This window comes from Pieris brassicae, chromosome 2 (genome assembly GCF_905147105.1).
Source record: "Pieris brassicae chromosome 2, ilPieBrab1.1, whole genome shotgun sequence".
In the NCBI taxonomy this organism is placed as follows: Eukaryota; Metazoa; Arthropoda; class Insecta; order Lepidoptera; family Pieridae; genus Pieris; species Pieris brassicae.
Window position 1 is genome coordinate 9,671,117 of NC_059666.1, and position 24,383 is coordinate 9,695,499.

At 32.9% G+C, this 24,383-nt stretch overlaps 1 protein-coding gene across 2 annotated transcripts in view; it reads left to right on the forward strand.

Annotated features, from left to right (window-relative positions):
* The window catches only part of LOC123720539 (slit homolog 1 protein), an 87,742-nt gene that overhangs the window by 52,159 nt on the left and 11,200 nt on the right, over positions 1-24,383 (forward strand). Inside the window, exons 1-6 of one of the 2 annotated variants that reach the window (XM_045677195.1) lie at positions 13,425-13,517; positions 15,631-15,726; positions 20,111-20,291; positions 20,772-20,940; positions 21,367-21,476; positions 23,280-23,392. In XM_045677195.1, coding sequence (XP_045533151.1) covers positions 20,118-20,291; positions 20,772-20,940; positions 21,367-21,476; positions 23,280-23,392 — 566 coding nt within the window. In that variant the 5' untranslated portion in view covers positions 13,425-13,517; positions 15,631-15,726; positions 20,111-20,117. Of the gene's footprint in view, positions 1-13,424; positions 13,518-15,630; positions 15,727-20,110; positions 20,292-20,771; positions 20,941-21,366; positions 21,477-23,279; positions 23,393-24,383 lie in introns of those variants that run through there. The other variant, XM_045677193.1, reaches the window with a different exon arrangement.

The window sequence follows — 24,383 nt, forward strand, 5'->3', positions numbered from 1 at the left end:
TGGGCCGTCGCGAGGTGGTCAATCGCCTAAGGGCAGGATGGAAGCTCACTGGAGTGAGTGAAGTACTAAGTAACTTCAAAACTTTCGTCGCTGTTGGTCACAACATGTTTTACACATGCACAACACTATCTGTTATTTCCAAAATAAATCAAATGATGAATTTAGAAAGGTAACTTTTAGAAAATAGCTTTCCATTGCTACATTATTGCTACCTGTGGTCGTTAAATTTCATAGCATTTAGTCCATTATTATAACAAATGAAATCTGTTATCATAATGGACAACACATATTTAACACGACGAAATCGTGTATGTTTCTTTACCCCACATAGCCTAGATGATAAAATATCCCTTCATTAACGTATATAAAGCACAATACTGCCACTCACTAGAGGACGGGAAATAATTAGACGTAATGTTTTCTGACGTAGGGCGCATAATTAACTTTGTTAGCAGTGAAATTGTTTGACTTTTTTTAATTAAACCAACGTCGGACTTGTTGTTCATTCAACGAGTAAGTGAATTAAAATCACTGAAGCAGAGATTAGTGATTCGTGTGATCACAATTTGTGTCAGGCATTTTGCTTCGCTGGTTTTTTGTAAAATTAAAATTTGTTAGAGTGGAACACATGAAGATAAGTGTACTTAACAACTGTATTTAATCTTCTTATGGTTGTTATATATATTAGAGGTGATCAGTTCATGGTCCGTGCCAGAGGTTTTACCTTCCTTGGGATTTCATTGGAATGAAATTTAAGACAGGACAAATGGCGCTAGTGACCATACATCTTTAAAAAGACACAGGAATTATTTATCGTTTAAATAAAATAATTCAATAGAGGCGTAATTAAATTTTTATAAATGTATACTAGGAGTTTATTTTTATTTAGAAGTTCAGGCTCTTTGGAATACTTCGGGATTATAACGGATAAAACATTACTTATCTGGAGCTGGATATATTCGGTAGTGGGCTGATTTATTTTTAAAGAAAGTAATGTTAAGTGCCTATCTCGTTATTTTACGGTTAAACAAAATTTTCTGATATTTTTATTTTGTATACATTTTTTATCTTTTATAAGAACAACCAATGTAACATGTACCGTATATAAAGTATAATGTATGATATGGTAAACTTAAATAAATACTCTGGATTTATACTTGCATATAAACCAGACATTTAACTGGGCCAAGTGATTGGCTATACGAAACGAGTACTCAAGTTATCGCAGACTTGAATCACAAAGCCAAATATTATAAAATAAAGGAGTTTTGAATTTCGAACTTCTGATTTTGATTAACGTATTCACGATCGACTGGAAAGCCGGATGTAGATTCATTTTAAAATCGGTAACGATCCCAAAACTCATCAAAGTTCTGACAGCATTGCTCGTACAATTAATTACCTCAGGGATTAAAATGAAAAGTAAATCCCTTCTAAAACCTGAATAAATAAGCGTATGTTAATTCAGTTATTCTGTAATACATTTTAGCGCGTTCGTAAATACAACTTGTGTTTGTTTGATTTCTGTTATTTTAATTAAATTAAAATAATGATTAGTATTAGTTTGAGCTGTATGTATGTAGGAATAATATTTGAGTATTATGATGTGTTCCAGTACGTGTGCTAAATTTCGTACGTACAGTTGTATGTGCTCTGTAAGTTCTTGGAAATTCAAAGTTATGTCAAGATCATTAGCGGTTAATCTCATCCAAATCGGTTCATTAGCATGATATGGGTTGAAAAGTTGAAGTCGTTTTAAATTTTAATTACTTTTAATAAGCAAACATTTTCGAAAAGTTGTGGATATTAAAATGTAAACGGAATATGCACATTCTTACTTATGTAACTATGAAAATAATCAAATAGGTGCTTCTTGGCTAGTTAGTTTACGTACATTTCATTTTTAGGTTTTGCATATATAGTACCCACCTAATGACAATGAAATTAGCTGTAGGAAATACTTATTTGTTATGACAGAATCATTATAAAAGATAATATATTCGGCATACCCACAACTAAAATCTTATAGTACTTTTTATTGTTTTTCACCATTCACAAATAGCTTAATACACTTTTCCATTCGCTTAAATCTGTTATTATAACATTTATACCACTCTAAAGTGGGAGTGCTAAAAATGGTTGACTTGAAAGCGTCGACTGCTTCTTCATCGGACTGAAATCTTTGACCACAAAGAATTTTCTTAATACTTACTCATTACATAATCTTTCTACATATTCCTGCTTCAAATACTCAAACGTGTGACGAGCGCTGTGTGAGCTTGCGTTGTCGTGGTGCAGGATGATGTGTCGCTTTGACTTAGATTTTTGAATTTCGGCGATCTTCGAGAATTAGTTGTCTCACAGCAATGATGTTGCCTTCAGTGTAGGCGGATTTTGGGCGTCCTTCGCGACATTTGTAACTAACACTAGTATGTTGACAGCTTTCGACAGTCCGCAGACTTCATCACTGAATACAAATGTTAGCTCTTCAAAATACTGAAGCCGTGTCAGGCCCCTTCTAAAGTTGTAGAAAAATATTGCATGTTTTCCTTAGAAAGATTCATTTTTGTACGTAATCTGAAAGATTCCAATCGACGCTGTGACTAAACAATAAATAAAAAAATAGCATTATTCCTAATACTTTCAACTGTTTTGAAATTCAAAATTTAAACTCATTCGAATATCGACAGAACTTAAGAGGCATGCCTCGTATATATAATATATTTAGCTATATAGGCTTCTATTGTATTTTTTAAGATTCTTTAAATACTATTTCTAAACCTTAGTAAAGCCTTTTTGAAGGATTAAAGCAAGAGCAACACGTTGTATTAATGAGAGACAAAAGCAAAATGTTTGTACATTATCTTAATATATAATACAAAATAGCTTACGTATAAAATATACTCAATAAAATACACTTTTGAATGCAAACCCGTTGTGTAATCCAATTAATATCGTAATGCATCGTTTATTTGTCATACATACATTTGATGTCAACAGCAATCTCCCGAGTTCCCAGTACTTTTATTTTTATTATACTGAGAAATGAAGCTGTACGCGAAGTGAATATTTAACACTTCCCAGGGATTGAGTGAAAATATCGCACTAATTAAAACTTCAGCCGCTACATCAAATTTAATAACGGTCCCCTAAAGAGATTTTAGTTTTCGCGAGACTTTTTACGTAATTTTTACGATACAAATTAGTTCTCGCATTTTATTGTTCTTGTTCTAAATTTAAATGTTCTAATTTGTTCAGCTTTTCTTCAATACCTACACATTTTTTTTGTCTTAAAATAAAAAAATTTTCTTGGTAAAAACATTGTTCAAACTAATAAGCCTTATCGCTAATAGCTCCAAACAACGTCTTAAATTATTTATAGAATAAGTACAAAAGTATTCTGTTTAATAATTTGACAAATACGATATGGAATCATAACTACTTATAGACGTAGGTTGATGTTTCTCTGGTCTAAATGACTTCTCAATCCACGTAACCACTGACCGGCCGAAATCCAGTGGCTAAGGTCAAAAAGTGCCATATATCATTAGCTGTCGAAATAATTTTGTAAACGCGTTTCATGGTATGATATCATCACTCTCACAATCAAAGAGTTTGTCTAAAAGGAGATCTGTGTCCAATAACTTAGACACATATTGATAAGGATTTATTCAACGTTCGAACTGTGAAAGCTTTAATAAAACAACTGTATCGGAAAATAGCACATGGAATGTTCACATTCCGTGTCTACATATCATTTGCAATTCCAACTTATATATCTGAAACTCGGAGCTTTTTATTTGAGAAACGAAGTTCTATTAGCTTGAATTTTACATAATTTACTTTTACGGATAGTATACAATTCCACGTATTCGCGTCACTTAAAAGAATTTAAACTAGTAACTTTATTAACTTTTAAAACTAGTACAGTATCTTGCTAGAAATTCCTTTATTAGAGAATAAGATTCCGCCGCCCTTAGACACTCACACTGCTGCAAGTGTAAATCGATAGGCTTTTTCTAACCTTAATAATAACTAAGGCTAAAACTTAATAATATTATCACGCGAGTGAATCCACGAAGTCACGAAAGTTCTTTGTAAAAGAACCATCATATTCTTGAGAACCCTAAACGAACGTACGAAAAAATACTGAAGAATAGTGACGTCATGAGCAATTAATAACAAGAAGACCCTGCCCGCAGACGTCGCCTTCCATTTATATTAGCAGAAGACTCGCGACCTGAAGTAAAATTTTATATTTTTTAACAACAAAAGTTCTCACAAATTAATATCATTAGAATGTCGCTCGGACTATTTTCACAAATGGACTTGCTATTTGAGCAATTAATAAACGAAGAAAATTATAGCGAGGAAGACACTTTCGACCTAAAAATCAATAATCAGTATAGATGATTGAAGTCCCTTAATTATACTGAAACCGTTACACAGTTATGCATTACGTGATTAAGATCAATATTAATCGTGTTATGATAACACTATTAGCTCACCATATTGGCAAATGGCCGATAGTTATCAACAAAGCAGCAAAGTGGATGCACAGCTTAAGTGATTTCATACTAGAATGAGCTTAGTTGTAACTAGTCGACAACCGAGTTATCTTGTTTTAATTACGCTTTACGTATAATAAACTGAGTGTTGATTGATAAGACCGCTACATCATGTGCTAGTCAAAAATTATGACAAAATGTTCCATTACTATACGTGTATATTTGTGTTCAAATATATCAATTCCCTTTTGTTTTAAGATTCAGAAACGAGACGAACTATGATTGCTGTATGTCAAAACCATTTACATATGGGCGTCCTACACAACGCTTCTTGAGCACCTGTTTATACTCTAAAAGCGTAAACATTAAATAAAAACTTCCTTTTGTTTTTTATATTCCGAAAAGAAACAAACTATGACTGCTGTATGTCAAATCCAGGGTCCGGCGTCCCACACAACGCTTCATGAGCACGTGTTTATATTTTAACAGCATAAAAATTATTTAACTTTATGTCAAACCCTATTTTTTACATACGGAAGACACAGCGCCAAGTCTGTGCCTTAGTGTGCGGAACTATTACAGTTTAATATAAAATTTCATTAAAGTTATATACATAAACGTAAAAATCGTATTTTTATTTTTGTAAATATATACTGTAAATAGTAACTGGCACCAGATGATATTTAAATAGGTTAAATACTTATTTAATATTGTGATCTGTGACCTTGATGTGGCAGTCTCTCTCTGTATACTCTAAACATTAAGGTATATGTATTTTTTTAATAGGAAAAACAGCGTAAGAAAAATACAAAAAAATTATTTCATACCAAACTTTAAATTTTTTTAAACTTAGTTTTTCTTGTTATTCACGATTCATAACACGCTTTGGGAAAAGCCGACTAAGTGAAACCTTTTTAGTAAAAGGGAAAGATTAAGCGTATTAAAAAATTTGGTTTACTAAAGGAAAATTTGACGTAGACTTAACGTAAATAGGATAATTAATTCGTGCTTACAAGGGCGAAAGCTTCGAATTTTTGACTAAAACGCTACCTTTTTATAGCAGTGGTTTTAGAAGTATTACACTAATGTCAACCTATTATAGTCATCGTTTTGATTTTGAATTCAAAATTATTAAATTTATACTATATCTTAATAACATTTATAATAATTACATAATTGTATACAAATTTAGGGGTTATTACCCAACCAATTCGACTTAGGCACCTTCAAGAAAAGAGCGTATCTACATATTTTAAAACGCAATGCACTTGTGAGCCGTCTAGCAACGTGAGTACCTATGTGCGGCAGTGTCATTTAACATCAGATAAGCCTCCGGCTCGTTTGCCACAAATAAAAATACGTGGGCCTTTCTTAAGTTAATACAAATTACTTGTGGAACCAGCTCTTCGGTAATCTATAATAATTGTAATATAGCCTTTATATTCCGAAACTCTGTAATCTGTGATATTCAATGTATTTTCAGTATATCTAGGAGTTCAGCGTGCCTCTTGGCAAAGGCCTCTTTTAACCCTTTCCACTGCTATCTATCCTATGCGATGCTTCTCCAGTTGTAGCCTAGATGGTGATTCTGGAATTCCAGGTATTGAGCGATGTTATATTAAGCACTTTTATAAGCTGCTTGCATTATTAGTAGATTTTTTATGGGAATCGTTGATAGGGTAGGTTAATCTATACTTATATATATATATCCATTTTCTATTTACGGTAGATATTTATCTATATAGTATATTTTTGTCATAATTGATAAATATAGAGATACCTATTAGTTCTTAATAACTGTTACTAATTGAAAGAAAACATTTTTTTAACCGGATTAAAGCTATTTGTATTATTACCAAAGACTAACTATTACTAACTCATATTATAAAACTGTTCTATGGATTTTGTGTCCGGAATTATGTTGATGTATATATTATGATGTAATAAAAATACAGAAAACTTTATTACAGATAACTCCATAAATCTCGCTGCAAATTGAAAAATATATTTTCGTTGAAGTGAATCACACATTCATATTTGAAATGTAATTAATTTTTATTACAGTATAATAGTTATTCATTCCAGACTTTTATTAATTAATTCATTGACTATCAAAAATAACTTTTAACACATTTTTTCGTTTCTTCTGTCTTTTTATATTCTCATCCCAATGTCCATCTAAAAAATCAATGATATCTATTTGCCACAGTAGACTGCTGGAATACTCTCCATACAGAAACCCCTTATCACTTAGGGGCTAATTCTCAGACTCACTGAATATGCATAAAAAATTCATAAGCATCGGTTCAGCCGTTTCAGAGGAGTATGGGAACGAACATTATGACAGGAGAATTTTAAATATATAGAGATTATTCTTTGCTATGTAGAGCAATGTGGCTTAAAAGAGGACAAGGATACGAAAAGGACTGCTAAGGTAGTTTGGCCAATTAGAGAGGATGAAGAGAAGCGGTTGATAAGTGGGATATACAAGGTAACCGTGGATGGTGAGGTCGAGGTGAGTCGGGTTGGGTAGGCCTTGTCGTATATACCTGGACCAAATCCAGGAACTAGAGAAAGGACAAGTTAAAAGTACCCATAACCGACGAGCATGCATGGTGAATGTCATGATAGTGGATCAAGCGAGAGGGGTATATCAGGACCGTAGCAAGTGGAGATCCGTTCTCTCTAAACCTTCGGGAAAAAAGGCCTGATGATAAAAATAAATAAATAAAAATATTATTATGAAATTATCTGGTTGGCCTTGAGAACTTGTTAGTAAATGGATCCACAAGAATCGTAATGTAGATACAGTATTAAATACGGCAAAACGGTTTGCCTTAGCTCACTTTAACGGGCTAATTAATCATGTGAATGCTGAGGAAAACCAACTTCTTGATACAACAGGAATAAGACGCCTGTAGATAACTAAACCTTTTGAGTTAAAAAAGTACAGTGTATAAGAGCAAGTGCGGTATCACGAAAATATTTTAGAACACTAAGACAGTTAATGAACATAACCTTACGTAAATTAAGTCAATATAATACTCATTAGCTATAATTATTGTATAGGCTAGATTCATGTACAAAAAAAAATCAACATTGTAACTTTTTAAACTTAAAGTTGCTGAGAAGCCACGGACCCCCGACCCAAGAGGGCCCCCACCCAAGAGGGCCCCCACCCAAGAGGGCCCCCACCCAAGAGGGCCCCCACCCAAGAGGCCGCGAGCTCGAAAAATTGCTGTTTTTATGTCATTGTAAACGTATGCAGGTTTCCTCACGTTTCTTTCACCGAAAAGCTAGCAAATATATGATGAATGCATTGAGATATTATGTTCTATGGATGAATGCAATATGCATTGGGCTAAGGTGGGGACTACAAACCATTCCCTCTCGCCTAAGAGAGGAGTTATTATTGTGGCATTAGTGGGACATATACAAAGTATAATTGAGTACGCAGAAAATCTCGAAGTTTATTAAAATTAAACTGAGTACAACGTGACGATTTTTACTGATAGGGCCACATCAAAAGAAATTGCCACGTGCCCAGTAACTATACTATAGTTACGCCACTGTGAGTAGCTGTCACTATAAGTACAATTTTATAAAATACACTTCACATGTAACTTCGAGTTAACTGAGATTCTCGAGACGCCGCGATGTTATTACATTTTGCCTTAACACATGTAAAAGGTAATATGTTATGAGATTATCTTTAAAACGCTGTCACAAAGCCCAAGAAAATGGTATCTTGAAATTATATTTTAATATTTCTCTTGCTCAAGTGATTTAATAATAATAAAAACTTTATTGATGACAAATAGTTTGTGACAAATTTCATCTATCGGTAGTAACCACACTACGGCGTCCCTGTGTCGTGGGTAACTAGATAACAATTAGTCAGTGGTACATGTATAAAACAGTTTTTTGAAAAATATTGTTGTAGAAATGAATACATCATTGAATTTCATATTTTAACTCAACATTGGAGAGCTTATTTTTTAATACTTCGTGTATGAACTGAATATTGTAAGAGATTTTAGGGTTTTGTATTGATTTATTTAAATTATACTATTTTACTATGATAACTGCACTGCACTTATCTGAACTACTCTAGTTTCATACTATATGTATACATATGTATACATGACTGATAAAAAGGAATAAATAAAAATAAACAAATCCTTGGCGTTTTAACCTTTTAGGTTCAGATCCTCAGATTTCTCTGTTTCATGATCATTTCTAACATTCTGTGTCTGACACACAGTTAAGTTTTAAGGCATGCCGGTTTCCTCACGATGTTTTCCTTCACTGTTCGAGCGAATGTTAAATGAGCACAGAGAAAGAAAGTCCCGCGACCTAAGGAGTTGAAAGACAATATTAAAATAATAATTACTAAAGAGGAATAATTATTTCAGCATATGACAGATTTAGTTTAAATTAAAAAAAAATACTATATTTATTCTATATGTGACATTCCATCAAAACAATTGAAAGAAGATTGTGTGTTTGTATTAATTACATTTAATAATGACATCATCGATATTATAACTAAATCCTTACCTATTGGTTTCAGTCCTAATACATATTAATGATATATGTTTGATGCAGTATGTTCTCAGTCATTAACAGGTCCCAGAACACGCTTATCGGTACCAAGCTTCAAAATGTTTACTTATGGACGGATTAACTTTGCACATATTGGGTTTATTCTGTTTGTCTTATTTGACTTGACTATTTTTTACCAAAATCTATCAACCTAATAGTTCAGAACAAACAGGAAGTATACTGATTTTCAAATATATGGGCCTAAACCTAAACTGACACTGTACACAGTAATAATTAGAATCAGTATAGAAACAACAATTATTGAATACTGAACTTTATTTAAAACAAATGAGGACAAATGGCAAGAGGCTTGATGTTAAGTAATTCCGACCACAATAGACACACTTCCGGAAAGCTCGCAAGTGCGATCAGTGCTATCATTGTTATCGTGTTTTATGGGACACGCATTTACGCAGCATAAATATTTGTATGTACATGTTACCAGATGAAAACATGTACATACAAATATTTATTTTAATTTTTAATTAATGTTTAATGTCAGGGCTCCCTGGTATTCTTAGATACAAGGACAAGGACGAAATCGGTATTTTGACAGTACCAAGTTTATATATTGTTGAAGCAGTTGTAAAAAGTCATCTGCCGTGTAATGCTTTCAAGGGTAAATGTGAGATAAAAAGTCCCTGGACACTACGGCAGCGGAGTAGAGTGTTATAAATAAAAAAAAATAAAAAAATGCTTTCAAGGGGAAGGTGATTGAACTTTTAAAGGCAAAGTGCCTTTATGGCGTGGGCGAGTATTTGGACCATAAGTTTGACAACAATTTATAACTTAACTGTTCCTATTATATGAGCAGTGTTGGCCTAGTGGCTTCAGCGTGCGACTCTCATCCCTGAGGTCGAAGGTTCGATCCCCGGCTGTGCACCAATAGATTCTCTTTCTATGTGCGCATTTAACATTAGCTCGAACGGTGAAGGAAAAGATCGTGAGGAAACCGGCTTGCCTTACACCCAAAAAGTCGACAGTCGGCACTGAATCTGATCAGCTGATCACCTACTTGCCTATTCAATTCACAAACAATCATGAAACAGATAGAGAAATCTGAGGCTCAGACTTAAAAGGTTGTAGCGCCAATGATTTTTTTTCCTATTATATGACATTATGAAAATTAATATGACATCTGCATTCCTATTATTAATGGCTGATTGTGCACATTTTATAATTAAATGATGTATTGAGGTTGGGTTTTATACTTTCGTGTTTTATTTACCTTACATTCTTCGGTGCGTGGTGTTCAGTTCATAGAACGCCTTGGAAGGTGAAAGGGACTAGACCGCGCTGAATGTCATCTACATTGAACTGACCAGATCAAGTCTGCCGTAGGAGGTTCACTCAATAAGTGTATCAGGATGACGTCTAATAGGCAACGATGGCGAAACGTCATGAAGCGCATCACATCTGCCTCTTCTAATACCACTGCATAGCGATCACGACCGCTCTGTCAAGAGTGTACCGGATAAGAAGATTTTTGTTTACATTATCTGCTTAGTTTAATTTGCATATTAATAAGTTTTCTATCGTTTTAGTAAGTAACTGTTATCATAGGAAAGGAAATAAATAAATAATGAAAATTCATATGATATCTGTATGCCTATTCTTACATGGCTGATTATGCGGAATAAACGATTGCTTTATTTATTTAAAAAATCAATATTATAGTGGCTAATTCTACCTGGGATTGAGGGCAGGAGGGCAGGTAGAGAAAGACATTCGGGAACTCGGGGATCGTGACCGAGCCTCACGTACAACGATCGATAAACTCTCACCGCTAAAATTATCTTTGCAGCTTTGCTAAGCTACTTGAGTTGTAAGCATTCAACGGTCATTATTATATAATAAAGTTCATTAGGTAATTCATTAGTTCATTGTGTTTGTTCGTCGAGGTGATACGGATGGAATTTTGTATTCTGGCTTGACGTCCGACAATGAAACTCAACTACAGATATTAGTCCGAACAACTCCTCTGAACACATGGTAAATGCGGTAGAAGATACAGAGAGACCCCACATCCATGTAAATAAGGGACAAACCACATTTTTGTACTCCTTCAATTAAAACTACTGTATTTCTTCTTTTAAATGCAAATATAAAGACTGGTTGACTTTTAGCCTATGCCAATAACTATATCATCACAATTCTCTAGTAATAAAAATGCCACACATTATTTTTTTTCCTTTCTTGGCCTGCACGGTTTGTGTTATTAGATTGATTTAATTGGATTGGAAATTGGATCGGAATTTGGAAAAGGATCAGATAAATGTAGTATATAATAAGTACATAAATTATTATAATTTTTTATTGTTATGAAAAATAAAACTGGCTAAAATTCTATATAATGGACAAAAGCGACGAAATAAAAGCGGAACGGTTACGTTGAGGACAGGCAATATATGATTAAAAGCCAAGCATGTTCCCTCTGTTCTACGTTTGAATTAAAACAATTGAGCCATTCTTTTTAAACGTACAAGTTAAAAAGTAAACAAGAAAATCATTGACTCAACGAAATCGTTTAAATAGTTTTTGTACGAGCATAGAGGTTCAGCTGGGGTGGGAATGAATTTTATATGCAATGTTTATCTCGTCAGGGAATCAAATATAATTGTTGTTGGTACATTTGTATGAGGAAACTTGAAATTCTTAAGGGTTTGTTTATACACGGGTCTTGCGTTTTTTATATTAAAATGACGGTATTCGTGAATCGAATATTTATGCAATACTGTAAGCAAGATAGGGTTTGGGTCTCCATGGACACACTAAACTCGTTGTTTTCGGAAAAAATTATAGGCCGCTTTGGAGACATATTGTGGCCAACCAGATCTCCCGAGTTAACCTCAGCTAACCTTTTTATGGGGTTATCTCAATGCAAGAGTTTATGATACCTAAGACTAAAATAACGATAGAAATGAGAGCCATATCCGTTGACATTCTGCGGCGGCCCTGCTAAGTCGCTAGTCGCTTTGAAGAGTGCATTCAGCGTAATGGAAGATATCTTGACGGTATAATATTCCGTACATAAAATCCGCACTTATAAATTATAGTTTACTGCAATTATAATATTACAAATACAATTTGTTTTTTTTATACATAATTGAAATTTAAAATCGGCGCTAAGCCACCCTTCATAAAATACATTTTATTAGCGACTTTCCCTCAGTACATAGTTTCTACGTGCTAAGTTAATAAAAAAGAAAATTTTAAAAGTCAACCTGTGAGAAACGAGAACCACTATAACTACTACTATATACTTTAATGTCCGAGGTATTTTATTTTATTGATAAAAGCTTGCCAACGCTCGGCACACTGATACATTGGTAATATAAGCATAAAATACAGTTTTTAATGTGGCAAGCAGTTAAAGGAAACATGACATACACGTAGAGATCATACAAATAATAAACAAAACAAACATTTAACAAAATTACTAATCAAAAAAATTATATTACAAAAACTAAACAATAATAGATTTTAAAGTGTGATGGGAGCAATTATGTATATCTAGACCTAGATATCGGCCTATTTATTTACGCAGCATTTAAGCATCACACAGGTTACAAATCTATTCAAATCAAAATCATTTATTAAGTTAAGTAACACAATCTATACTTATGAACGTTAAAAAAACATATTAAATCGAATTTCTAAAATCATATATTTATGAAAATATGATATAGAAAGGATATACATAAGTGAAAATGACATGAGAACTAAAGAAGGCGCAGCTGCCACTCATTTACATAATGTCATTTACATAGTACATAAAAACACATCAACGTTTGTACGAAAGAATAATAAAAAAATCATTAAAAAGAAAAAAAATATCATAACAATAACCAATAATGAGTTCGAAGATTAGCCTACCTTTTGTACAATATTTTGCAATGAGATTGTACGCTTTTTCGGAATAAAACCCAAGTACTAAACAAAACTAAATTGTTAAAATTTTTGCTTAGAGATCAAGAAATAAATAAAAAAATCTCGAATTGCACCAGTCGTTTTCCAGTTGTACGCTCAATATATTTTGCGATATTTTTTTATTTATAGTCGTCTTTTTTATAGTACAGAGGTACAAATGAGCCTACGGGTTGCCAAAAAAAGGGAACCCATTTATGTATCTCTATATCTATCCCGTAATAAAAAAAACTCCTAAATTATATAAGTGACATATATATGTGATACAGTGAGTTCAGCGACTCTGTGATAGGAGTACATTATATGATCACACGTTCGCACAATACAAACCAAACGGAGATGAACTATCAATTGATTATGGAGGGGCCGCAGTAGTTCGTCATCTGCGTAGGAGTGTACATATTACGTTCTGATCGCATTTTAAATGTGATGGCCAAGTTCAGTGCCTAAGTGATAATTGGATTGTGTTTTACTTAAGTAAGTTTATCATTTTTTGTGAAATTTAAATTAGAACTGTTCTTTGAGAGCCCTCGCCTATTTCGTCACGTGTCCGGGTTTGAAGGCCAAAAATTAATGGTGGATTAATAGAATAGCCTTCGAATAATTAAATGCGTAAGTGGTATGGATTAGGTCACATCGATATCAAGGTGATACGGGTGGAATTTGGTATTCCTTGACATCCAATTCATAAGATAGCTTGGAACTATCAACGTTGAAGCCAGATCTTTCTTCTCTTTTAAATGGAAAAGAAAGTACCACTTTCATTTTGTGATAGCACGAACAAAGACCAGCTATGTTTCTTTTTAATCAGAATTTTGGTGTCCAGATTATAAAATTTATATTTGTAAGTAATATAGCGCTACATAATAATTGTGTAAAAGTTAGGTAAAACGCGTCCCGCCTACAGTTGTGGTAATCTGAGACAGCGTAGGCGCTCCGTTCTTCGAACTGATGTGAGAGCCGTTTGGTTACCGTTGGTGTCCATAAGATGTGGTACCTTTATCAGCTCACGGGATTGTTTGGCACACTATAACATAAAAAAGTTCACTTACTTCAAATAGAGCACAGATTAGACACATTGCACAGAGTAGCGTATATGTTTCATTGCTACTTTAAGGCAAGTCTCGTCTCCTATCTTAAAACAAAAGTTATTGTTTCACAGCAGATACCCTAAAATGCGGTACAGTTCTCGGCTCATATGCTTTCTTGCCACAATATTATATAAGAATGTTCCATTACTTCGTAGAAAGGACAGGTAAAATATTTCTGCACAGAGTAGCACTTACGTTTCATTGCTATTTACGTAAAGGCAAGTATGTCTCCTAACTTAAACCAATAATTATTGTTTCACAGCCAACCAAATAGGAGTTACCTATGGGCTATGGATGCAATACAGACTATATTACGCTATCTTAATAGGAGACGTAAATCTCACTGTTTCAGAACAAACCTCTTATGTTTAACCTTCAGATAAATTGCTGAAATATTGACTTATTTAATGCAGAGTTGATGTGAGGCATAAAGCCTTTCAACTCTCAGTTTCTGCGAAGATGTTACTTGAATTTTCCCCGAATGGGAAATTAACCTATCTGAATCCCCATATGTCTTTCATTGCTATCGTAAAATCATTTACCGAGAAAATCATATTATACTAAAATGGCGAGCGTATATTGAGTGCCGATTCGAAGCTCGGATATATACTTTGTACTTGATTAAAATTGGAACAATTTTTTATTTTTTGATATGACAGGTTCAATTCCTAGTAACCAATGCCGAAAATCGCAAATTATACTTCACCCCTAGTAAACCTATATTTTTACAGTTTTCCTATGTTCAAAAATTCCTGATGTTGTCTATTGGATGTACCTTGTGAATTGTGGCTACTTCTGTACTTACTGTACTTCCACAGAGTTAAAATCTAGACAATAATACTTCTATGTTAAAAAAACCTACTACAAAACTCTACTTAAATAACAATTTAGTCATTAAATTAAAAACCTATTTATACAAGATATCATATTTTAGCAAATAAGCCATCGTGTCGTGAGTCGTGGGCGAAGCCAGACTCGTGATATTTGATTCCGATTTATTGATTATTGAAAATTACCTGAATCGAAAACTCTATTTTAAATAATTAATCGCCCTTTCATTTTCTATGTCTATTCGACGCCATATTGAATTATGTTTACCGTCATGTCAATAATGACAAGACTTACGTCTGACGTTAAAAAAGGCGGGTCATGTTACCATCATGCACTTATCATTTTACATTAACATTCAGCATTATACAATTAAATCTAGTTTACTTATATTTTGTAATTTATTTTACAACGTGCTTATTTTATTTATCTTGTCTTCGTTTATTGATTTCGAATTGTTGTCATACGATAAATACTTGACATTTAATAAGATTTAGATGCCGTTAACGTTAAAACTGAGCACTTCGGAATGTAGTAGTGATGACTCCACCCGAGGTGGTTTAGTGTGTACTCTCTCTTTTCTCTGGTGTGTCGGTGTTGATTTTTGCGTGTCTATAGTAGAGAGCTTAGAAAACCCTAAAAATATTGACAATATTAATTATTTGTTTCAGGGCGGAAGGTGAATCCCGTCTAACATGACCTAGTGCCCCATGACTGTGGCGCACCCCTCACGAACGCGCTCGCCGACCTGACACGCACACAAAGACGTACGTACGCAAATCGTGCTAGTGTTCTAAGTAGGGTTGTAGCTTTTTATTATCATATCAAGGTTATAATCATTCTGGGTCCAAATTAAGTTATTTGAGTGAAATGAAAAATAGGTCCCTTAGTTTTAATTGGTTGTAAAGATAAGTTAACAATTGCTATCAGCATTCTGAAATATCAAAAGTAAAATAATATTTTTCTTTTTGTTGACAGCCCTAAGGAACCTTTCGTAGTATAATTTACTGGTATCGTTACGTACCATGCTTTTAGGTACAGTTATGGAATGCGAGGGTGGCTAATTTACGTAGACACTTATAAAGTGGGTTTAGAGCACTTTATATTTAAAAGAACTGGAGTGTTCATTTGTATTATAATAAAATCCTTAAATTCCTAAGTGAAACAGTTCTGAGCTTAAAATAAGGTACGGGGCAAAGTCCAATCGCATTTGTCTTAAGAAGAAACTAGACGATCAGCCTTCTGCGTCGGTCAACTGAAACTTATAATTGTTTTCCCAGAAATTTAACCCAGACAATAAATTGTATGCTATTTACATTTCCGTTATAAATTTTGTGACCGAACTACCATATTCTCGAAAATTCTTTCGGGAAAATCCATTTTACGGAGTGGAAACCGATTTGCGATCGCTACGACAAGTATTTTAATTATCGATTACGCAATATTGCTTTGACTTGGGTTAGTACAGGTTATTTCTAAATATAATCTAGCCCAGCTTATTCATGAATAATTTTGTGGTTGATTTTGAATTAGACTTATTTTCTTACAAAAATGACTTTACATATTGATCACACTTTTAAACTCGATGCTGTGGCTTCATTTTTATTATTATAAAAACTTTGCATCCCAAGCACATGTTTTTCTGATTTGTTTTTTTCTTATTTTATTATCATGTGGTTTGTATTTAATTTTTCTAACCAATTTTTGTTTAATTAAGTACAATGGTAAATGAGTTTGACAAATAAACTAAAATCTTTTATATAATATCTTCATGTTAGGTCTGCGAGTCGGACAAATTCTATTTTTCATACCCCTAAATGTTTTTATTTTTTTATGATGCAACATACAAAATGCATACAACCCCATTCATTGCATTGACCCCATTTTTTAATTAAACATTTATGACTTCAATGCTGAAGTTTATGTAGAGAAAAAATTACTGAACAACCTAAAAAGTTTTCATTCCGGAAAACCGAACAATCTCAGGGGTAGCATAACAAAATGTTCCATGTTGGTATATACTAAAAAGGTGGGCTAAGTAAAATCACATTAAGGAGAAACGAAGTTCGCGGGGGCAGATCGTTAATAATAAATTGAATCCATTCAAGAATTAATAAATACTTTTAAAAAAATATTTTTGCCAAATCTCTCGTTGTTCAATTTTAATAACATTTACGATGGTGAAAAGCACACATAAAAACTCACCTAATGTTAAGTGACACTACCGACTTTTTGAAAGGTGGCGAAATAATATTTTCACATTTATATCTAAAATGCTGATGTATAGCTTTTTGCAGGGTCTAAGACTAATATTATTCAAATTTAGGGTCAAAGTTGCGTTTGAATACATTCAACGAAACTTATGTTGTATGGCTTTGTATTCCTATGAGAATGGTTAGATCCCTATTTTGAATGCGGGTAACAGTTAGCTATTCATATCCTTATATTATTCAAGGGTGAACTATTGGGTCCAATTAGTTTCTTCACTTGTTTTGACGTCGTATTATTCTAGTCATAAATATAATGCGTCTGTTTGCTTTTGAACATTAAACAGAACATAAAGAAAGTATGAATTTCGCAATTATATATTATTATTATTTTTAATTTCGATGTTTTTTATCTAAAATTATATGGTTGATGGTGTATAATCATAACGTGAGTCGTAGTTGCTACAAGTCATCGATTTTACAAAAGGTATAACGTAAGTAGTTAAAATATACAAGTAGTGAAACCAGGCTAAATGATTATTGCACAAAGGGAAAAAATTTAATAGTTTAATGTGTTGGTAAATGTAAAAAAAATCATATAAATCAGTGCTCTCAATATGATAATGTAATAAAAAAACATTGAAATTTAGAGCACGTTTCCGCGTCTCTCAACGCAATTCAATTTCCGCTAAAATAAACTTATGCGTACGTTTTTTCATTCAATATTTTTGATATTTCAATAAGATTTATGCTTATTTTAAATTACTTTTCATTGATATTTAAGTTAATTAAAGCAAGCTTATTTTCATTCATTGTATCAAAAACGTTAATGTGGTGACAATGTACATCGAAAGATCAATCTATTATACTTTCCGTACAATTTTGGTGACCAACTGGCAAACACAAAACAGCATCTGTAGTCCAAAACGCATTGACACGCGATATGATACGTCAAATTATGTCCGCGTGACCAATCACAGTCGACCTTAACGCTTTGTCTTGCGTCTTCTGTTTCACAACCTTACCAACTTGGAAACTTAATTAGGAGAGCAAAGCACTTTTAATTAACTTCCAAGCGCAAAATCGCTAATAATCTTTTTTAAAAGTCTATATCAGGGTTGCTTTTTTAAGCTCTTCGAAAATATAAATTATATATAATAGCATCACTAGTGCAAGACGCATTGGCTTGCGACAAGATACGTTGGGAAAGATATGTGCTCTTACCAACAAACGCCCATCAAAGATTTAAACAGTTTTTTTCCACAACTGGGCGTTTTTTTAATGTGGAACCGGCTGCCCTCTGTAGTATTTCCGAACCAATTCAACTTAGGGTCCTTCTAGAAAAGATGTACCAATTCTTAATAGGCTGGCAATGCACTTGCAAGCCCTCTGGCATTGAGAGTGTCCATAGGCGGCGGAACTAAAAAAACTAAACTAAACTATTTAAACTTTACTTAACTCTTTTAAAAAAAGTATTAACAAATGTTTGCACTGATAAACAAAGAAAATCGAAAAAGTATGTACCTTGGTAAACTTCATCATTGTCATTTCTTGTTGATGTTATGTCCCTAGCGACGCAGCTGCTGATAAACCAATCTCAGCGTTGAGAGTAGAAGGAACAAATCTTAAAATTTAAACAACATCGGAACTTATTGACAGGCGAGATAGCGGAGGTTTTTCATGATGTGTATTCACTTTGAATATTTTATAAAGGACTTCTCAGTAAGGTTTTTAAAAATTGTATTGATGTTAATTGTTTATCTGAGTGACGTTTAAATAACAAATACAGTGGAATCTCTGTAACTCGAATGTCAAGGGAATTGCACAAAAAATCGAGTTAACGAGTTTTCGACTTACAAGAACTTCGAGATATATATGATTTAACTGCTGAAATTTTGACTAACAGAGGCGAAATTGCTAAGTGTATTTTTTGGTTTCTAGAGTTGAATTTAAATAGCAATTTAACTTAAGTTTTGTAGTATTATATTTTGTACATATTACAACGAATTACAAAATCCGTTATTTTCTTTTGATTTAAACTATTTGCAATTTTTTTATAAACATAACGTTCACAGCTGTGTACAAGACAAAAATAATATTGGACCCGAACATTCATTTTGGATTTTATTGCTATTATTTTGGGGAACTCCAAGTAAGACGTCATTTTATTTTACTAACGCAGTTTCCTTTTTGAAATTCGAATTAAAGAAAATAAATATTTACCGTACCGTACAATACTTCGTAGGGAAATAATTTTTTGTTCGAGTTACATTGTCTAAAGAATTCGAAATACCACGCGGTATTTATGGGTTCAGCGGAACGGAGCAGGAACGGATTTCTGCTTAACGAGATTCGACTCGATTCGTTTTTTTAATACATGTTTTATTTACGTCTGAGTAATGAAGTGTGTAAAAAATAATTTGGTACACAGTTAAATTCGCAATATTTGTATCATACGTAAAGTGGTTCAACGTGAAATCACAGAATTAACGAACGACCACCGAGAACTAGTTCAGAGAACTAGCAAAACCTATTTTCTAACTGGAATTTTGGTTGGAAATTCCACCAATTTCACCTGATTCATTAAAACGAACCATGTAGTTTTGCAATAAGTCAAAATTTTATTTGTACTAACAATAGAAATAGCCAAGTAATACTAAAATAATTTATTGCGGTACAGACGTCTATCGTTATGACATTATGAAATAATATTCTTATATTTTTGTAATAACTACGGCAAAAGTTTTTTTTACAGCAAGATTCTTCTTTGTGTTAGGCAAGGTTTTTAGGTGCTTAAAGCTAGTCGTTGACCTAATTAATTAGACAAGTGTATGTGCAGATGAGACTGATATGTTTAATGTATATGTTTATTGGCTGCTCTCTATATAATAAAATGACATAGATAATATATTCGATTAGGATATTAAATAATTTATTTTTTTAGGATCAGAATGCTGCCTCGTTGGGTTTTGTGGTGCTGCGTGGTATTGCTGGCGCGACCGGCGCACCCACAAGGAGCACAGCAGTGTCCCGCGCCTAACGCGATCGCGCCTTGCACCTGCTCGGTCAAGAAGAATGGCCTTGATATACTCTGCGAGTTCACGGAACAGCAGCACATCCAGAAGGTTTGTTATGACATTTCATCTTCAGGCTTAAGAAACTTAGTGTTTTAGGTATTACGGATAGTTAATTCCTGGCGAAAAAAATATTGTTACGGGCAATAGTACGCTTTCTAACGCTTGCTTTCAATAGAGTTTCTTATTTCTTTGTATAAAGGCCGGCAACGCACTTGCGAGGCTTCTGACGTTAGTGTCCATGGGTCCATATCACTTTACATCAGGTGACTCTACTGCCCGTATGCCATAAAAAAATTAAAACCAGCTTAAAGAGACCAAGATTATATATTACAGTAACGATTGTGTATTGTATTGGAGATGTTTCAGATACAGATAAAGGCTTTAAATATAAAGGATTAATGTGATATGTTGAAATGTGTGTACATTTCCTGCAATATGGGACATTTAATTATTAATAACAAACAAGCTTGAATTTTATTAAGTGAATGCCGTAATTACAGTAATGGTTAAATGAAAACACTGTTCCAGGCGATGAATACGCTGCGCTCGAAGCCAATGATAATATTTTACCTGAAACTTCGTCATAACAATTTGGCAAAACTTCCCTCATACATATTCCTCGGATTGGATATCCGACATTTGACTGTTCACAACAGCACTCTGGCCGTTATTGAAGATTCATCTCTGAGCTCTATTGGTAAGGCGTGTTCAGAAATATCTATGGTTGTGTGACTTTTAAATTTAGAATTACCGTTTTGGCTAATTAGTTAAATTTGTTCTTGTAAAACATAATGAACAATTTTTTTACAGTTTTTAAATTTGGAATAGCCTTCTTGCTAATTAAAAACAAACACATTGCCACTTTCATTGGTGTTATTAATTTATAGTAACATTTTAACAATTAGTTTATATTTCGTTATTTTTGTTAGTTATCTAATGTAGACACATTCACACACATTTTAATTAGCAAGTACGCTATTCCAAATTTAAAAAATTGTATAAAACAATAGAACATCATAAAGTTTTCCAAGTCCAAATTTAATTAATTAACGAAATTATTCCAAATTTAAATGACACTGGTATTTTAATAGTATTTGCATTCAGTGAATATTAAACATTTCAGGAAACAAGTTAACTCAGCTGGACGTGTCTCAGAATAGATTGGCGACCATACCGACCTCGTCTTTCACTCATTTGAATCACCTATTAATTCTGAATATGAATCACAATAAGGTATAGTATTAAACGTAACATAGAATTCAATAACAGAACAATAAACTACTTTACGTACATATATATATCGTTTATAGATACTGAAAAAAAAATTGCCTCTACCCTCTTTTTTACCTTAATCATTGTGGTATTGGATTACAGAAGAGTATTTAAATAGACGGTACCGTGAATGGTGTGTCTCAAACAATTTTCTCAATACCTCGCTAGAACAAAATAATTCTGCCAGGCTTCTAAGATTGAGTGAAGCCACCAATGAGTTTCTATTTTCTGAGTTAATTTAGTTTAGCATTTAGAGAATAAGTTATTGTCATTGTGAAATTTTGAAGTAAAAAAATATTTATATTGGTATCGCCAAAAAATTCCAGGATTTATTAATCAAAGAAATAAATAATTTAAACAATTTTTCTTGGAAAAACAAGTGAATAACGGGATTGGACGGAATTTACGGGAATTCATTAATGTTTTACGTTTTAACTCAACCTAATTCCCTCTCGCTGACCATCCGAATCACTGAAATCTTGATTAAGTATATTTTAAAACAAACACGATTCCAATTATTTATTTCATTGGATCCGTTATTCTCGTTTTTGCGAAAAACAATAATGAAGTGAATCGAATTGAAACGTAAAGATAGTTATAGAGAATTAAAGACAAGAACTTGCTATATATTGATTGCTTTCTCGCTAAAAAAGCCTGCCTAAAGCAATTCTTTATAAGAAAATATCTTATAAATCGATTTTTAATTATTGCGTACAACTTCCAAAAATCTACCGCATATTGGATAATTTCCGTTCCATTTTCGTTATTCTCACTAAGGATTGTATAATAAAAAAACATATATATATGATGTGTAATATATTGCTAAAATAGCTACAGGATACAAAATAAAGCAGATGAAATCATAGCATATCTTGTAACTATATTAAACCAGCGGACTCGACAGACGATGTCCTGTCTTAACTATAAATATTGATTTCGAATTGGTATAATCAACTAAAAATGCTTTATGATATACAACATTCTCTTATTTGTTTTTCTGGCGCGTATATAAATAGTTTTGTTGATTCCCTCACGGGACCAGGCGACATATAACTGACCATGTGAAAAACATGGCTTTTCAAGATTAACGCCACAAACAAGTAGCGACTGTAATTATTTTATATGTATTTTTATATATACTAACTTCCATCGAAACATTTATTTAAACTACATTCATTTTTCTTACATCCTCTTTGACGATATTTGCAGCACGCATTTTGTCAATGTTATATCAAACAGCATAAGGTTAAATGAAAAAAGTTTGAATTGTAAAAGCACTGAAAAAATTGCTATCGTAACAAAAGTCATGATTACTTACTATGATGGTTAATTATTCTTAAATTTTCCAATTTTTTCCTAAGAACGTTCTCCTGAAAATAACAAACACAACGAAAAATGAATTAGCGAAATCGGTCCAGCCGTTCACGCGTGATGCCGTAACGAAGGGAAATGGGATTCATTCTTATATATATAGATTAATGTACAAAGTATTAAAAATATATTACAATAAATTCACGTTATTTTTTTTAAATAAATTCTATTATAATGTCTAGGAATCACGTAAAACATCAGTATTATATTAAATCCAATGTTATGTTTAGCCAATATAAAATTTAATGTGAGAATCCCAAATACATTTTCTTTGTAAATGCGTATATATGAAAAGGGTTCAATAAATAATGGCCCGTCAGGTATTTTAAAAATAGTTTTCATTATTGTTCATTCAAAGAAACCAGATACCATTTTCAATGGGTGTATTTTCAGGTGACCGCGGTTCATAATAAAGCTTTTCTGGGCCTGGATACATTGGAAATTTTAACCCTCTACGAAAACAAGATTTCTGTTGTTGACGGCGAGGCTTTTAAGGGATTAGAAAAGTAAGTAATTAATTATATAAAAGTATTGAAATTTATTAGTTTCAAAGTAATTTCAGGTTTTGTCATAATTATGTCGGTTTAGACACGCAAGAAAGTGATCAGTACTCTTCAAGGTTCATGTTTTTCGATCGAATCCTAATAAAAGATTTCTATGGGTTTATACATATATAAAAAATTGTTATATTATAAAAAGCACAAATAATTTTATAACATACATATCTGTAGACAAATGGATTTTCGCATGCCACGAAAAGCCATTCACTTGCTTTTAAATGTCTTAAAGTATCTTAATTCGTTAGTCTGCCCTATAAGGCGCGTTTTGTATGACTGGTGACACACGTAAGGTAAAATCTGGTGTAGCAATAATTTAAAAGGCTTTATCAAGTTACATAAACCTTAAAGTTAACTAAAAAGTGATTTTATTAACAATTTATTTGAAAAGAGAGCCATAAATACCTTTTTTGCTATGTTGACATTGTGCTTACGTCATTATAGTTCAACAATATCTTGATAAAGATAAAATAAAAGAAATAAATGAGTGGCGCTACAAACTTCTTAGGTATGGGCTTCAGATTGTAAAATCTGTTTCATGATCATTTGTCAACCTAATAGCCCAGTAGGTAAACAGCCTGACTCACGCCGTCGATTTTTGGGTCTAAGGCAAGCCGGTTTCCTTACGATGCTTTCCTAAAATTCCGAGCTTATGTTAAATGCGCACATAGAAAGTTCATAAGTGCACAGTCGGGAATTGAACCTACGACCTCAGGTATGTGAGTCGCACACTGAACGCCACCACTGCTAAAAATGATAAAATAAATAGTATATATGTTGTAAATAAATAATACGTTGTAAATAATAATTATATTACTTCGCATAATCGCTACGTTGGTTCTCGTTCGCACACATAAGAGTATACTGTTAAGTCATAAAACACCTTAAACTCTGAACAAATAACGAGTTTAGTTTGCAGACAATTAAACCAAACCGTATA